The 18,240-nt window shown below is 44.4% G+C and overlaps 1 protein-coding gene across 1 annotated transcript in view; it reads left to right on the forward strand.

Moving 5' to 3' along the window:
* The window catches only part of SWT1 (SWT1 RNA endoribonuclease homolog), a 65,351-nt gene that overhangs the window by 40,034 nt on the left and 7,077 nt on the right, over nt 1-18,240 (forward strand). The window contains exons 13-14 of the mRNA XM_058669684.1: nt 9,115-9,181; nt 16,051-16,115. Of these exons, the coding sequence (XP_058525667.1) occupies nt 9,115-9,181; nt 16,051-16,115 (132 nt within the window). The remainder of the gene's footprint in view (nt 1-9,114; nt 9,182-16,050; nt 16,116-18,240) is intronic.

The raw sequence follows: 18,240 nt of genomic DNA on the forward strand, positions 1-18,240 counted from the left end.
CCTGATAGTTTTCTAAAATGTAACAAATGTCATGGTATCTCTCAACTATTCTCCAGTGTTGTAGTCACACTTGTGAGAGATAACCCAGTGCCCGTCCAATGAGGTGAGGTCGGGTGCGTGGTCTTGGTTACTCTGTAGGTGGACACAGGAAGCCTTGTGGTAGTGCTGCGGTTCGGCCTGACAGGCAGGTGTGAGTAGAGACGCGTTCACAGCAAGGACACACTGGGCAGAGGGTGTCGCGTTTATAGCGAGGACACACTGGGCAAAGGGTGTCACGTTCACGGCAAGGACACAGTGGGCAGAGGGTGTCGGATTTATAGCAAGGACACTGGGGAGAGGGTGTCACGTTCACAGCAAGGACACTGGGCAAAGGGTGTCACGTTCACGGCAAGGACACAGTGGGCAGAGGGTGTCGGATTTATAGCAAGAACACTGGGGAGAGGGTGTCACGTTCACAGCAAGGACACTGGGCAGAGGGTGTCGCGTTCACAGCAAGGACACACTGGGCAGAGGGTGTCGCGTTCACAGCAAGGACACTGGGCAGAGGGCGTCGCGTTTCAGCCAGCAGAGTGGGAGAGCATGTTTCAGGATGCACTCAGACGGGGCAGCATACAGGTGTTATTCCTAGGCTCTTACGTTCAGTGACTGACCACAGGAAATTGAAACCTCAGATACCAAGTGGAGACTACAGCAATGCTATAAACAGATTCACTTCATGTGATGACTTCTGAAATTTTTTCAGAAGTTTTTGAAATATACCAGAAAGTGCCATTTTATTATAAAGCTTTATTTTGCCAGAAGGGACCAATTTATTCTGTTTGGTGAGATTTAATTACTGATTTGTAAATATCTAAACACATGTTCTCACTTTAAAATTTGTGAGTTATGCACTAAAGTTGGATTTTAAAAAATATTATTTTTGAAAAGTAGAGTGACAGGGATCTGGGGAGAGAGGAAGATTGAGAGAGAATTCAATTTTCCTTCCATTGGATAGCTCACTTGCCAGATTGCCTCAATCGCCAGGGCTCTGCCAGAACCAGCCAGCGGGCTGGAGTGCTGCATCGGCCACGGGCGCAGGAGCCCTGGCACGTGAGCATTGTCCACTGCTCTCCCAGCACGTAGCAGGGATCAGCCAGGACTCTGGCTCATGGCGCTGCAGTACTGGCCTCATAAGCTTAGGAATTTTATGTTTCTTTCCCTGCATCTGGCGTCTTCTACATTATTTTTTGTAATTAAGAAAAAAATTTTCTCTGAATTTTAGAACTGGTAATTAAAAATTTAGACCATTTTACTGTGCTGTTTTAATGTTGTTACTATTTTATGGGAGGGGTTGTCACAGTTGTTGGGCAGTGACGGAGCCAGGACTTGGAGAGCCTGCTGGCTCTCCCTCAGCTTGCCCAGAGAAGCAGAGCTGTCCTCATTTGGGGCAGGGGGGTGTGAGTCCCACCACCCCTCCCTGTAATCTTGGGCTCTCACTTGAAAGCTGGTTACTCTAGCAGAATGTACTGTGTGCAGGCTCTGGGCTAAACATTTTAGATGTATTAATTAATAAGGTAGCTTTGTGATGTGAACAAGTTTTCTCCATTTCACAAGGGAGGAGCCCAAATACAGAACAGCCAGTAACTTGACCAAGGTCACATGATTAAATGCATTTGTTAAGGGTTGGAGTTAATCCATTGGAAGGGGTCAGACTTAGAAGCGTTCAGTAAGTGATGATGTGTTTACTGTGGTTAGGTTTGGTCATTCAAACTTGGTTTATAAATAAATCATTATTGTTAGAGAATTATCAATAAAGAATGGACTTTCTCTGTAACTAGCTCAAGGGCTAGTTCTGTTTTTCTACCATTCTTTTAAAGAGTTGTCATGTAAAAAAGTTGAGTTTCATTCTAAGAATCTTTTGGCTGCCCACTGGTGTAGGAAAAGAAAAAGAACCGGAGAAAGCTGACTTTCTGGGGATTTTGTGCATGGAAGTTCCTATCAGTTTTTCTCCCATGCTGTCTTTTTTGGTTTTTTGAAGACTTTTTTATTTGAAAGGTGGAGTTAGAGGGGGGAGGGAAGACAGGGACCTATACGAGTTCGCCCCTGAAATGGGCTCAGTGTCTGGGGCTTGGCCATGCTGGAGCCAGGAGCCAGCAGCTGCTCCTGGGTCTCAGGTGGGTGCAGGCAGCCAAGGACTTGGGCCTTCTTCCACTGCTTTAGCCGGGAACTGGCCCTGAAGTGGAGCAGCAGGGACTGGCAGCTCGAGCCGTACCTGTAAGGGATGCTGGCACTGTAGCCTGTGGCTTCACACAGCACGTCCCTGAGGTATTTTCTTGAGACTGCTCTGTGTGAGTACAGGTTTAGTTTTCACTAAAGAGCAGAGTCCTGTCCATTCTGAGTTTACAGGATGTGACAAAGCCCAAATGCAACCGCACATAGAGTCTAATCTGTTTGGGCTCAGTTTACCCAAATTATTCTTTCAAAATACATGTTATAATAAATTCTGTAATGTATACCTTAGTTTTTCAAAATGATGTAGAATTTATCTAGATTGTAAAACGTTGTGAATGTTGATAACATACCAGTAAACCTTCATTAGAATATGATTCTGTAAGTCATTCTCGTTTTGTTTGCAAGAAACAGTTGAGATGTGGAAGGAATTTGCTCCTCTGTCTCTGCCCCCATCCCTTCCTCCCCGTACGTGGTCTGGACCCTTCTTTCTCCTATGGTGCTTCAGCTATGTTCAGTTTGTGTCCCATGGCCCGGGGCAGCATGTGCTACCCAGTGGGTCTCCAGTGTGTGTGTGTCAGGGCCTGGGGCAGCAAGTGATCCTGGTGGGTCTCCAGTGTGTGTGTGTGTGTGTGTGTGTGTGTGTGTGTGTGTGTGTGTGTGTGTGTCAGGGCCGGGGCAGCACGTGCTGCCTGGTGGGTCTCCAGTGTGTGTCTGTGTGTTTGTCAGGGCCGGAGCAGCACATGATCCTGGTGGGTCTCCAGTGTGTGTGTGTGTGTGTGTGTGTGTGTGTGTGTGTGTGTCAGGGCCTGGGGCAGCACATGATCCTGGTGGGTCTCCAGTGTGTGTGTGTGTGTGTGTGTGTGTGTGTGTGTGTCAGGGCATGGAGCAGCACGTACTATTGTCCAGCGTCTGTTGGATGAGGACGGAAGAGGCCTTGTTTCAGGCTGAGCGTGTCCAGTGTGCATCTGCTGTGCTCCCTTGCTCATGGAGTACTAACTGGAGTTGACCTTACCTTCTCAACTGAAGTGGTGTCTGGTTATGGGTCAGAGGACAGAACTGGAAAAGGACAAGGAATTGAGTCCAGAAGGGCAGCTGGTGGAGTTGGCGAGGAGAAGAGATGTCTTCAGATGGGTGAAAGGGAAAGATTGGCTGGTAATGATTGTTGTGTATATCTGTAAATTTATTAGAAATCAATGCATTATAGAAGGGAGTGTCTGTGTTACATAAATTATACCTCCATTGGAAATGTTAAAAGGCAAATATAGAGTTTAAAATGTTTCTTTTTTACTAGGTGGAAGTTAGGGCAGCTTATTTGTTTCCTTTACTTCTTACTCTAGATTTGATTTGTTGCTGTAAACAGATAACTAATTCACCTAAAACTAGTTTTTCTATGAAATATTTAAGGACAGAGAAATGCTCACTTGATGCTCTGGTGACGTATGTGACAAGGCTGTTAGTACAATCTGGTTCTGTCTACTTCCCTCACCCTGTGTGGAGTCAGCGTGGACTCTGCAGAGCCACGGGACCGGAAGCCAGAGACTCCATGCCGCTTCCAAGTCAGTACACACTGCTTTGTGCTCCGTTGTCTTCGTGAAGGATTGCTCTAAATTGTATACAAAGCTTCCTTTTTTAAAAGCAGTTATTTGTGCACCTTTTTCTTCCTCAGGGCAGTATGCTCCACCTGCACCTGCAAGCTCACATTTTGCTTACTCACTCTCTCTTATATTATTTATATTTTGAAATTACTGGTTGGGAGAAAAACCTGTTAGATGAACTGATATTTTTATTCTCATGCAGGCTTTTCTGTATTATTATATATTAAGGGCCAAATAGGTCGAGGACATGATTAACTCAAGTCTGGTTGAATGTCAAGCATTGCAAAGAGCGAGGCATATTGTTAACGTTAAAACAAGACAAAATGGGGAATTTAAGAGTTAGAGACCTGAGCTGAGTCGCTGCCTGCAGCACTGCCGTCAGTGAGCACCAGCCAGTTTAAGTCCTGGTCGCTCCGCTCCCAGTCCAGCTCCCTGCTGCTGTGCCAGGGAAAACAGCAGAAGGTGACCCATGTATTTGGGTTCTTGGCACCCCCACGAGACACCTGAGTAGGTTTCCTGGTTCCTAGCTTTAAGCTGGCCCTGCTCTGGCCAGTGGGAGCCTTTGGGGAGTGAACCAGTTGACAGAAGATCTCTGTTGCTTCTAGTTTCTGTAACTCTACTTCTCAAATAAATACTTTTTTTTTTTACTTTTAAAAATTATTATTATCATTTTTATGATACAGTTCCATAGGCCCTGAGATTTCCTTTACTCCCTCCCCAAGTTCCCCCCCCATCCACTGAGTTCCCCTATAACATTACTATAGTATAGTTCTTCATACATAGTCATTTGTCCATCATTGTGGGCACAGACAGTGGCAGAGAGTCCAGCATCCTTTTGTCAAGATACAGTAAACAGTTTCGTTGGGAGTCCATCTTGGTCTGGAAGCAGAGATGCATACTGCATTGTATCCTCACATCTGGATGTGACAGTCTCCATTACAGTTACTGTACATCCCCTTAAATGAAAAGCCACAAAACAAAATCAACAACAGGAAGCAAAATAGAAATTTACAATGCCATGAAGTTAAATAACATGCTCCTAGATATGATAGTCTCCATTACACCATTCCTATACATCCCCTTAAATGAAAAGCCACAAAATATAATCAACAACAGGCAGAAAAAAAATAAATTAACAACACCATGAAGTTAAATAACATGCTACTGAATGACTAATGTGTCGCTTAAGAAATGAAAAAGAAAATCAAGAACCTTCTTGAAGAAAATGATGCTACTTTATGATCCGTGAGTCAGTGAAGAAGTTAATGAGGAAGAAAGTGTTTTCAAGAGATGAAACTAAATAAAAATCAAATCAAAATCCATGAGATATACTTTCTGCTTATATTTGTTTTTGAGATGGTGATACATGTCTCCTCTAGGCAACAAGTAGATGGGTTTTGTTTTTTCATCCAGTCTACTAATTATGACATTTGATTGATGAGTTTAATCCACTTATATTCGGGGTTAATATGAATGGGTGGGAATTTGTTCTTATCATTTTAGCAATTGTTCATTGATTTAGTCTTCTGTTGTTATTTTACTGGGATGTTCTTCACATTTGCCTTTGGTTTTGGTGGGTGCTATTTTCTCTGTCAAGAGAACATCTCTTAAGTATCCTTTGTAGGACAGGTTTGGAAGAGGCATATTCTTTTTTTTTTTTTTTTTAAAGATTTATTTTTACTACAAAGTCAGATGTACAGAGAGGAGGAGAGACAGAGAGGAAGATCTTCCGTCCGATGATTCACTCCCCAAGTGAGCCGCAACGGGCCGATGCGCGCCGATCCGAAGCCGGGAACCAGGAACCTCTTCCAGGTCTCCTACACAGGTGCAGTGTCCCAATGCATTGGGCCGGACTCGACTGCTTTCCCAGGCCACAGGCAGGGAGCTGGATGGGAAGTGGAGCTGCCGGGATTAGAACCGGCACCCATATGGGATCCTGGGGCGTTCAAGGCGAGGACTTCAGCTGCTAGGCAACGCCGCCGGGCCCGAGGCATATTCTTTTAACTTTTTTTTACTGTGGAAGAATTTTATTTCATTTTCAAAGACAAAAGACAGCTTTGCTGGGTGTGTTATCCTGGGCCAACAATTTTTTGCTTTTAGAATCTGGGATATGTTGCTCCATTCTCTTACTGCCTGTAGAGTTTCCTATGAGAGGTCTCCTATGAATTTAATTGCCATTCTGTATGTCAGCTGATTTTTTTCACGTGCATATTTAAGGATCTTTTCCTTATGTTCCATTGAAGACAGCTTGATTATCGTGTGTCGTGGTGAAGATCCCTTTTGGTCAAGCCTGTTGGGAGTTCTGTGCCCCTCCTAGATGTTGTTTCCCAATTCTTTCTCTAGATTAGGGAAATCTTCCATTATTATTTCATTGAATACACCTTTTAATCCCAGCTTCTCTTTCTGTACCTTCTTGGACTCCCATAACTCTTGTATTTGGCCTTTCAATAGTGTCTTTTGGTTCTTGAATAATTTTTTAGCCTGATCCAGCTCTGCTTCCAGCCTTTTTGTTTGTTTCCCCTGGTGACAGGAAATATCTTCCAATTCTGAGATTCTTTCTTCTGCCTCCTTCATTCTATTTTGGAGACTCTCCACTGTACTTTTAATTTTCTCCACTGTATTCTTCATTTCTGATATATCAACTTTCATTTGACTCATTTAGTGCGACATATTCCTTGAATTCCTATTTTATGTGCTTCTCATTGTTGATAAGAAGCTTTATAACAAGCGTTTTGAATTCTATATCCCCATTTTCTCGATGTCTTCCTCATTTAACTCTGAATTTGGCAAAGGGTTTTGCTGCTTTGCAGGAGAGTCTTCAGTAACATTCATTGTGCCTTACTTTGCTCTTGGTCATTGTACTTCTAGTTATCAGATTCTTCTCCTTAGGGCAGGTTTCTAAGCTCTGTCACCCACAGGTCTACAGTTAGATTTTACTTATTGCAGTTGGTACACGTTTCTTTGCAGTCAATTGTGCCACTCCCTCCAGAGAGTTCCAGGTCTGCGTTCTTATTTTAGATTTCCGGCATGGTCTCCATAGCCCCAGCTCCTGGCTCACCACTCTCCACCTCCTGTGATGCTGTGCTGAGGCTGCACTATTGTCTGTATAACCTTTCTCCCACTTCCTGTTACTCCCTAGTTCCCAGGATTAGGGAGACACCAGGTGTCCTGTGTAACTAGATTGTTGTTGGTGCTGATCTTGCTGGAACCTGTTGGCTATTAGGTCTGAGGGCCACATGAACCTATTTTGACCTGTACAGTGCCATGGTCGGTATTATTTTCCTGTGGGACCAGTGCAATGTACTGACCTTAGTGATTTCGCTCCCAGCTCAGAGCCTGCATAGCTCACTGTTGTCCCTACAGTCTCAAAGCGTTTTTCACACTGTACAAATGGTGCCTGATGTGCCACTGCTAGAGTTCTTGACCTGCTGGCTGTCGGATCTGTGGGTTACCTGGACCTGTCTTGCGTGGAACCTGTAGGATGCCATGTTGTTGCAGTTCACTGAGCAAGAAATAAGTTCACTCCCAGCTCAGTGCAGTCCTGTCCCATAGCTTTTGCCTCCCTATACAAATGTCGTTCGATTCGGCTCTAGAGGGCAGACTGGACTGTGAAATATACCCTATTTTCGCACTGTCCGTCTGGGACCTGCCACTCTGTCTCTGGACCAGCAGGACGGGCCATTGTCTGCTGCCTCCCAGGGTTGAATGAGCAGGATGCTGCAACAAGTCGCAGAGCCAGGACTGCAGATCAGGGGACTCGAGTGGTGTCCTAACCAGACCTTCTCACGGTAATTAATGTAGCTCTCACAATTAATGCACCCCCAATCATCCTCGTTTAATGGATGAGGAAAATAAATCATGAACATTCACCCGAGGGACCCCGACAGATGTCCTACTGGCTAAAGTGCTTGTTATACAGGCCGGGATCCCACATGGGCACCGGTTCGTGTCCCAGCTGCTCCACTTCCCAGCCAGCTGCCTGCTTGTGGCCTGGGAAAGTAGTCAAGGACAGCCCAAAGTTATGGGACCCTGAATCCACATGGGAGACCCAGAAGAAGCTCCTGGCCCTGGCTTCAGATCAGCACGGTTCCAGTCATTGCTGGAACCTGGGAAGTAAACCAGCAGATGGAGGATCTTTGTCTCTGTCTCTCCTCTCTGTAAATCTGCCTTTCAATTAAAACAAATAAATGCATACTTACTTACATACATACATGCATGCAAAGATACACACATACAACTTTTTAAATAATGCATTCTAGATCATGCAGCTAGAAGGGCTGAAAGGCAGACACCAGCAGATCACTGCAGCAGCATGACAGCATTGGTTTCCTTTTGCCTTCTTTCTGAAAGAATTATTCGTGTTGAAAGAATTCAAATGTGTGAAATAAGGCATTATGCTGAAGGAAACAAATGTTCTTCCTTGTTTTGTTTATGTTTTCATCAGTTGACATGCTTCAGTAGCTATTGACTTTTCACAGAGTACTAAGTTGATAGTTCAGATACTTTTTAGAGTTTAGTCACAGTCTTCGGGATTTCTATTATGTGTTTGCTGGTTGCATCTGTATCTGGTCTGTTCGACCATTCCTGAAGGGAATCTTGAGACTTTGTTCACAGCATAACACATATGGAGAGTGAATGCACTTAACATTTCTACTGCTTTTTGAAAAATCCATATTTTGGGCCTGGCACCATGGTCTGGTGGCTAAAGTCCTCGCCTTGAACGCACTGGGATCCCATATGGGCGCCGGTTCTAATCCCAACAGCCCCAATTCCCATCCAGCTCCCTGCTTGTGGCCTGGGAAGCAGTTGAGGACAGCCAAATACCTTTTACTCCGTACCCATGTGGGAGACCTGGAGGTTTCTGACTCCTGGCTTTGGATTGGCGCAGCACGGCCATTGCGGTCACTTGGGGAGTAATCATTGGATGGAAGATCTTCCTCTCTGTCTCTCCTCCTTTCTGTATGTCTGACCTTGCAATGAAAATGAATAAATCTTTTTAAAAAGAAGAAAAGAAAAAAATCCATATTTTTGTAACTCAGGACATGAAGTGTAATCTCATTTACAAAAATACTTTTGGCTATCCAATAGATGTTATGAGAATTTAAGCAAAAATGTTTTAGTACATTGATATGTTGAGCTGATCTAATGGTTTTATAATTTTTGATAAAAGATGAAACATTAGAAACCTTGGAATAAGCTTGTTACACAACTGCCTCTCAAAGCATGGTTGTATTTAGAGGAGAAAATTTGGTGTTTTTTTTTCCTTAAATCATTCATTCCCCCTCCTTTCCATTTTATTTTGAAACAGGATTTTAGCCCCTGACAGTAATTATCAAGATGTTGAGACCCTCTTTAACTTCCTAATCAAGTATGAGGTATGAGAACTGTTTTTAAATGTTATTTTGTTTCCACCATAAATGTTTTAATACAAACAGATATATTAGGAGATCTGAAAATGTAATGGAATTCTATGTAGTATGTGCTTTAAATTAAATTCTTAAATGCGACAGAAATTTGCCAATGAGATATTTGTTGTCTCTTAGAAATTGTGTATGTTTAAGATGTACAACAAAGTTTTGATATAGCCATGCATGATAAAATGGTTGTAATGGTCAAGCAAATTAACATAGCATGCTTTTGGTGGGTGTGTGGCTTGAACATCTAAGATTATTCTTTTTGCAAAAATCCTGAATCTGTCCCAGTGTGTTAACAATGGTCCTCATGCCGTGTGTTGGATCTCTAGTCCCACTCGTCACACCTACCCTCAGCGTCCCTACTTCGGCCTCCATCTTCCTGTGTTCTGTGCTCCTTACACCAAGAGTAACCAATCCTTATACCCCAAGAGTAACCAGTCCTTACACCCCAAGAGTAACCAGTCCTTACTCCCCAAGAGTAACCAATCCTTACACCCCCAAGAGTAACCAATCCTTATACCCCAAGAGTAACCAGTCCTTACACCCCAAGAGTAACCAATCCTTACACCCCGAAGAGTAACCAGTCCTTACACCCCAAGAGTAACCAATCCTTACACCCCAAGTGTAACTAGTCCTAACACCCCCAAGAGTAGCCAGTCCTTATACCCCAAGAGTAATCAGTCCTTACTCCCCAAGAGTAACCAGTCCTTACACCCCAAGTGTAACCAATCCTTACAGCCCCAAGAGTAACTAATGCATCCAGTATTTTCTTTGGTTTGCTGAGTAAACACACAATTGAGTCTTGGAATAAACACATAGTTGAATCCTGGAAACAGCATGTTTTCTCCAACATAGAATTCTTATCAGGGTGCTTTGGGCATTTTGGACAGGTCATAAAACCTTGTGTGGGATGTTGTTGGATATCTGACTTGGATACTAATCCCAGTCGTTGAGACGATCCCAGCTCATGCACCAGAAGCCCTATGCTGCAGAGCTACTCAGAGTGGGAAGGAGAGCCACGGGGGAGCCTTCTTCCAGCCCAGCAGCATGCACCTGGGCTGAGCGCTGTGATGGGCCTGTCTGCTCAGCCACGGAAGGGGCCCTGCGGATTGCCAGTTTTTGTCTAAAACTCTGTACGTGTTCTATGTTCCTATTTTCAATGTTGTTCGTGAGTTTAATTTCTGAAACACTTGAAATGAGACCATATGGCATATATTCAGGTCTCACATCTTAAGAAGACAAATCCTTTAAATACATATCCTTTTAAATCCCTTAAATACAATTGTTCCTGGTTAACTCTTATTTAACTAATGAAAATCTTTTTAAGTTTAGTCTTCCTTTTATTTGAAAGACAGACAAACAAGCCTTCTATCTCCTACTTTGCCTCCCAAATGTCTACAACGGCCAGGGCTGTGCATGGCTGAAGCCAGGAGCCTGGGATGGCAGGGATTTGGCAAACTGGGAAGCATCCCCTGATGCCTCCCAGGTGCGTTAGTGGAAGCTGGATTGAAGTGTGAAACAAATTCTCAGATATGGAGAGAAGATTTAGCCCAGCAGGGTCTTAGTTGTTGCATCAAATATGTGCCATTATTTAATGTTTGATGCGTCACGTCTTGCATTAAAAACCCAGTGAATAAGACCCCTGGACTCTGATGTGGGGATGTTGTGTCCTTTGCTTGCTAACTGTGTGGCTAGGAACAGTAATTCTCCTTGTGAAATGGTAGTGACACAAGAGATGCAGACCAAACAAAACACTGTCAGCTCCGAGCAGCAGGCTGAGCAAGTGGGCTGTGATTGCTGTGTTTATTTCAGCAAAGGTTGATATTCATATGTGCTCTAAAAAGAGTATCCATTATACTTTATAGCCTATCAAGAGAATTTCCTCTTGACATGCTTTGTGTTTCTGAATTTTGATTTGAAACAATTCTAATAATAGAAATATACCTGTGGGGCACCGTGCAGTAGCCGACTGGCTCAAGTCCTCACCTTGTGTGTGCTGGGGTTCCGTAAGAGTGCCGATCCATATCCCGACTGCCCCACTTCCCTTCCAGCTCCCTGCGTGTGCCCTGGGAGAGCAGTCAAGGACGGCCCAAAGCCTTGGGGCCCTGTACCCACATGGGAGACCTGGAGGAAGTTCCAGGCTCCTGGCTTTGGAGCAGCTCAGCTCTGGCCGTTGTGGCTGCTTGGGGAGTGAACAAGTGGATAAGGAGATCTTTCTCTGTATCTCCTCTCTGCAAGTCTGCTTTTACAGTAAAAATAAATCTTAAAAAAAAAAGAAAAAAAAATCTGTGGACACAGTAGGATGTCTTTAAAATTGCTGGGGATTTTGGACATGGATCTTTTTAAGTCTATTACTTTCTATTAAGATTATTGGGAGAGGGCCTGGTGCAGTAGCATAGCCGACTTCCTCCGCCTGTAGCACCAGCATCCCATATGGGTGCCAGTTCATATCCCAGTAGCTCCCGATCCCATCACTCCCTGCTGATGTGCCTGGGAAAGCAGCAGAGTGTGACCCAAGTGTTTGGGTCCCTGCGCTCACATGGGAGCCCAAAAGAAGCTCCTGGTTTTCGATGAGTCCTGCTCAAGTCGTTGTGGCCTCAGAGGAGTAAACCAGCACATTGAACAGTCTCTGCTTCTCCTTCTCTTCATCTGCCTTTGAAAGAAAAGTCAGTAACATCTTAAAAAGAAAGATTACTGGGAGAAAATATCTGACTTACTGTTTTAAAATATATATATTATAGCACAGTGGGTGAAGCCATGCTCTACAAAGGCTGACATCCATTTAGTAACCATCTCCCCAGGTCCAGGCTGTTAGACTTCCTGCTGAACCTCCTACTATCGTACTGAGAAAACTGCAAAAGAAGGGCACAGTGCTTGGCACCTGCCACCTGTGTGGGAACCCCAAGCAGGTCTAGTCTCCTGGTTCAGCCTGGCCCCACGCCTGTATGGGCGTTTAAGAGTGAACCTGTGAATGGAACATCTCTCCATAGCTCCCTCGCTCTGGACCTCTGCCTTTCAAATAAATACCAGAACTCCATAAAAATAAACACACACATACGTAAATATGGGCCTGATCCTCAGGATTTCTCTTAGCAGCATTTAATTTCCACTCCAATTGCAACACTGGCAATCTTTTTTTTTTTTCTAAGATTTATTTTATTTTTATTACAAAGTCAGATATACAGAGAGGAAGATCTTCTGTCTGATGATTCACTCCCCAAGTGACCGCAATGGCCGGTGCTGTGCTGATCCAAAGCCAGAATCCAGGAACCTCATCCGGGTCTCCCACACAGGTGCAGAGTCCCAAGGCTTTGGGCCGTCCTCAGCCCTCAACTGCTTTCCCAGGCCACAGACAGGGAGCTGGATGGGAAGTGGAGCTGCAGGGATTAGAACCGGCACCCATATGGGATCCCGGGGCGTTCAAGGCGAGGACTTTAGCCGCTAGGCCACTGCGCCGGGCCCAACACTGGCAATCTTGTGTCATAAACAGTGGTAGGACCATCTGAAGAAGTTTGACTATTTCTGTACAAACTTTTGTCTTTTTGTTCTTGCATTTTTCAAAAAGATTTATTTATTTTTATTGGAAAGGCAGATTTATAGAGAGAGAGAGAGGGAAAGATCTTTGTCTGCTGTTTCACTTCCCAATTGATCCGAAGCCCAGAGCCTGGATCCAGGAGCTTCGTCCGGGACTCCCATCAGCCTGGACCATGCTCTTCTGCGTTCCCAGGCTACAAGCAGGGAGCTGGATGGGAAGTGGGGCAGCTGGGACTAAAACCAGCACCCGTATAGGATCCAGGGCTGCAAGGTGAGGACTTTAGCCATTAGGCTACTGCGCCGAGCCCCAGTTCTTGCATTTTTAATAATGAAAAATAATTGAGCCATTTGTAGTATTTGACTTTCACTGAAGTCATACAATTAATAATTCAACATTTTTTCAGTAATCCAGCTTAGATTATAAGATGATAACTGACAAACTGATAAACTGACAACTCTGATAACTGACAAAAGGTTTCTTTTTTGCTGTTTTATTCCTGAAAATTGAAATTATGCATATAAGTATAGTCTATTTATTAGTATACTTTAGAATACACAACTGTGGCTAAGTAATTGAGACACAGTAAGGTAAGCCGTGGGCTGCGTTGCTGGCATCCTGTTATTTAAGTCCTGACTCTTCTTATCCAGCTCCCTGCTAGTGTCCCTGGGGAATCAGCAGGAGCTTTTTTTCTCCTCTCTGTACATCTGTCTTTCCAATGAAAAGAAAAGAAACAATTCTTCAAAAAAAAAAGCGGGGTGGGGGCCACAATGGCTCGATTGGACAGCAACAGTAGCCCTCGCGTGGAAGACCCAGAAGTGGCTCCTGGCTCCTGGCTTCCGATCAGCTCGTCCTCAGCTGTTGTGGCCACTTGGGGAGTGAACCGGCAGATGGAGGATCCTTCTTTCTCCTCTCTGTAAGAGAGAGTAAAAATTATCTTACTTTCCCATAAAAGTAAGTCTTGAAGAGAAGACTAGAAAGCAGTAGGAGGTGATGATAGCGCCAAGCACATGGAGACCTGGAGGAAATCCCAGACTCCTGGCAGTGGCCTGACCCAGCCCTGCTTGTTGGGACCCTCTCTTTGGCACTCTGCCTTTCAAATGAATGCAATACTTTATTGTGTAAGTCTCAGTTATCAAATTTAATGAATATGGTGAAACAAATGTTTCATGTTAGACTTTGGTTTTTTATTAACTGCTGTAGCCTGGAGCCAGGTCACTCGGCCTGCAGCTGTGTTCTGCAAGAAATGTCTAAATGAACAGAGGTGGTTGCTTTCAAAACAACGACAAAAGATAATCTATTAAAAGCTTAACTTTTCATTCCGTTTTATTATCAGTTCTGCAGCTGAAGGCGGTGAGCTGCTGCTCCAGGGTGGCATGTGCCATCCTCCGCTTGAACACTGCACCGAGTTAGACATGAGGACAGTGGTGAGAGCCAGCGGCTGTGCGGGACAGGGCAGGAGATGTGCTGGCAGCTCAACTCCAGGTGTTTGCTGTAGGGCTTTAGAGTTTTGAATAGTTGATGGAGCTCCCATCAGTCTGCCCTTCTGTCCTTCTGCCTGTGTAATAAGTAAATTATTGTTAAAAATAGCCATGGGAAAGGTTTAGCAAATTACATATTTGTTTCATAAGCAAAATTAAAGCATTTTATTTATTTATCTAACATATTGGTCAGCTTGACCTCAGCTGATCCAAAGCCAGGTGCCAGGAGCTTCTCTCTGTCTCCCATCCTGGTGCAGGGTCCAAGGCTTTGGGCCGTCCTGCACTGCTTTCCCAGGCCACAGCAGGGAGCTGGATGGGAAGTGGAGCAGCCGGGATGCAAATTGCATCCATTTGGGATGAGGGTGCTTGCAGGTGGGTAATTAGGCCATTGAACCATCATGCCAGCCCCAGAATTACATTTATTTAAAATGTGCATTTGAGAGACTGCTTTTGTGGTACAGCTGCTCAAGCTGCTCCTTGTGAGCCTGGCACCCCAGTTGAGAGTGCCGGTAATTTAGTGTCCTAGCTGTTGGGCTTTCCTTTCGTTCCTGCAAGCTTGTGGGAAACTCTTGGAGAGAGCTCCTGGCTCCTGGTTTTGATCTGGCCCGTTTGTGAAGTGACCCAGTAGGCTAAAATCCTTGTCTCTCCCTCTTTCCCCTCCAGCTTTTCCCCTCCCCCTCCAACTCTTTCTTTTAAATTGAAAAAAAATATGTGTTAAGCCGGGGCAGAGTGCATTGTACAGGAGAGTCTAGTTGAGGTTACCTTCACTAGCTCCATCGTCTTGAGAACTGGGACCCTGGATCATTTGTTGGGTTATTTGCTAAGGACTTTCCTCTACACGCTTTGTAAGCCCTTCCTTGCACATAAATACAATGTGACGTAGAGCAGTTGCAAGATTAGAGAAGAAAAAGCCCCTCTACCACACCTTCCACATGTGTTTTCTACAAAGAAGAAATTTTATACTTGTGTTATAAATTATGTTTCTAAATTATAATGCTTAGTAACTTAAATACAAGACCTTGAAACTGAAAAATACATTTCTTGGAGCTGGTGCCAAGGCATCACGTATAGATGCCAGATTGAGTCCTAGCTGCTCCACTTCCACTCCAGCTCCCGCTAATGTGGTGGGAAAGCAGGAGAGGATGGCCCGAGTGCTTGGGCCCTGCACCGTGTGGGAGACCTGCAAGCAGCTCCTGGTTCCGCCCAACATTGTGGCCCTTTGAGAAATGAACTAGCAGATGGAAAATCTCAATCTCTCTCTATTTCTGCCTTTCAAATAAATCTTTTAAAACAAAACCAAGCAGAACGTGTTTGGGAGCTAGCAGTGTGTTGTGGTACGTCAGGCTTCCACCTGTAATCGTGTGATCCAGCTCTCTGCTGATGGCCTGGAACAGCATGGAAAACAGTCTGAAGTGCTTCTACCCCTGAACCTGTGTGCAAGACCCGGAGACACTCCTGGCTGGGAAAGACGCCACGCAAGTGGTCCAGGCTGTTTGGGAAGTAAACCAGTGGATGAAGATCTCTCCCTGTCGTCCTCCTTCAGTGGCTCTGCCTTGCAAATTTCTTGAGGAAATGTCTCTTTCCCCAATTTATCACCTTAATATATTTCCATTTTATCTCCAAGGTGGTTCTCTGTTGAGATCCCTACTTCTAAGTCCGTCTCCCCTTGCCTGACATTGCTTAAACAAGGACTCACCTCGCATATGGTCGAGCTAAGCCAGCATTATGGTGTCTGAGCCGACTGCGGGTCCTCCTTTTCTTGTACTCATCACTCATTTAATGTGCATTTTTAATGACCATGTTGTGGTTCTTTTCAGGTAAATAAAAATGTGAGATTTACTGTTGAGGAGCTGCGTGACTGTCTCTCTCAGACCGAGTACCGGTAAGTCAGCCGCCGTGGAGACAGCGTGGGGACACTCACTGGCTCACCACTTGCTGTGTGGTCAGAGGGGGGATTTTGTCTTTCCACTGCACTGTGATTTTTTTTTAAAAAGATCGATCTATTTATTTGAAAATCAGAATTACAGAAAAATGGAAAGTGAAATATCTTCCATCCACTAGTTCATTCTGCAGGTGGCCGAGTGAGGCCAACCCCAGGAGGCTGATCCATGGGCTGTGGTCCCTCACATGCGCCAGGGCCCGAGCCAAGGGCCGTCTGACACTACTTCCCTGGGTGTGTTAACATGGGTTGGGACTTGTGCCGACGCCCGCAGGCGTGGCTTAACCCACAGTGCCGTCATCTCTGCTCTTGACTATCTTCTTTGCTTTAAAAAAAGTTGCATCATGTACTTGTTTTAACTGATGCATAAAACCTTTTAGCTATCACATTTGAATGAGATCATATTGTACTTGTGTTTTTGTTCTTAGTTTCTTTCACTGACTTGAACATTTGCATCAAGTGAGGGTTCAGCCTTTGTGTCCTGAGGGCGTTCTGCAGTTCTCAGCTGAGAGACCCAGCTGGTCTGTTTCTTTGTCCTGGGAGTGCGGATATCTGTTGGATAGTGGTTTCATTCCCTGGAGTATTGGTCCATGAGCTGCTGCAGTTCTGTGTGTAGTTTCTCTTAGGGCATTCATCCTCTTCCCCACAGTGCCTCTACAGACCTGCAGCCCCCCAGCGGTGTAGGACTCCCTTTCCGCCTCATCCTCACCAGGGCCTGTTACCTTGTGTCTTTAGTAATGGCCAGCCTAACAGGAATACACTGGTGTCTCATTATATTTTGGTTTACATGTCCCTAATGATTGAGTGATGTTGGGCACTTTTTGCATGTCTTTTAAGAAATGTCTAGTTTATAGTTTGGTTTCTCGCGAGGATTTGCTGTTGATCTTGTGAGTTCCTTGTGCACTCAGGTTGTCAGTCTGCTGACGGTGCTTATCTTTCAAATGTGGCTTGTACCTTCATGCTGTGGAGTTTCCTTTCCACTGCAGAAACTTCTTGTTTGATGCAATCTCATTTGACCTCTTTTTCTTGTTTACTTGACTTTAGGGTCTGAGCCAGGAGATCCCTTGTCTTTTCTTACGCTCTCAGGTGTCTCACAGGTCTCTTCCATTTTGAATGATCATTCATGGAACAGAGGGTCTGGTTTATTTCTGCAGGTGAATATTCCGTTTTTCCAGCACTATTTTTTGAAAAGAATACTTTTCCCAACATTTCTACCTCTGCCAAAGAAGGGTTTATTCCAGGTTCTCGGTTTGTTATGTTTGCTTCATGCCGATGCGGTGCTGCTGTCTTGGCACAGCTTTATAGTATAACTTAAAGTAATGGACTACCTGCTGTTTGCTCTAGATTATTTTAGCTTCCTGGGCTCTTCTGTGGCTTCGTACAGATTTTACTAGTGCTTTTTAGTTTTGAGAAAAATACTTGGGATTTTGGTAGGGATTGTATTGGATCTATAATTTGTTTCTGTAATGAGTACATCTTAGTGATATTGAGTCCTGAAATTCACTAACATGAAATGTTCTTTCATTTCTTTGTATCTTTGATTTTTTTGTAAGTGTTGGGTAATTATAGAAATCTTTCACTACTTTGGTGAAATTTATTTGTAGAGTTTTGGTTTGTTTAGATTTTTTTGGCTCTGTGTGTGTGTCTGTCGGGACTGAAGTTGGTTGCATTATTTCTCTTTTGGGTGCATTGAATACAGTAATGTCGTATCTGGGAACTCTGTGGAAGGTGTTCTAACAGTTTTTTGGTGGAGTCTCTGGAGTTTAGTACTTAAGAGCATGTCATCTGCAAGCAGCTCGAATTCCTCTTTTCCAATTTGGAAACCCTCTCTTTTTTCGTGTTCACATGTTGGCTTGCTTGTATGTGTATATGGCATGTAGAACCTTTGTTATGCTGTGCTGTGTTCCTTCTGCGCCCAGTTCGCTCAGAGAGTGTGAGCATGAGCCACGCTGGCCGTTGTGTCTGTTGGGATGGTTGTGTGCTTTTTGTCCTTCATTCTGTAGATGTGACGTGTCATGCTATCGATGGTAAATGCGCAGCTGTTCTTGCCTCACTAGTAAGAATTCCC

Source organism: Ochotona princeps, chromosome 10 (assembly GCF_030435755.1).
Source record: "Ochotona princeps isolate mOchPri1 chromosome 10, mOchPri1.hap1, whole genome shotgun sequence".
Lineage (NCBI taxonomy): Eukaryota > Metazoa > Chordata > Mammalia > Lagomorpha > Ochotonidae > Ochotona > Ochotona princeps.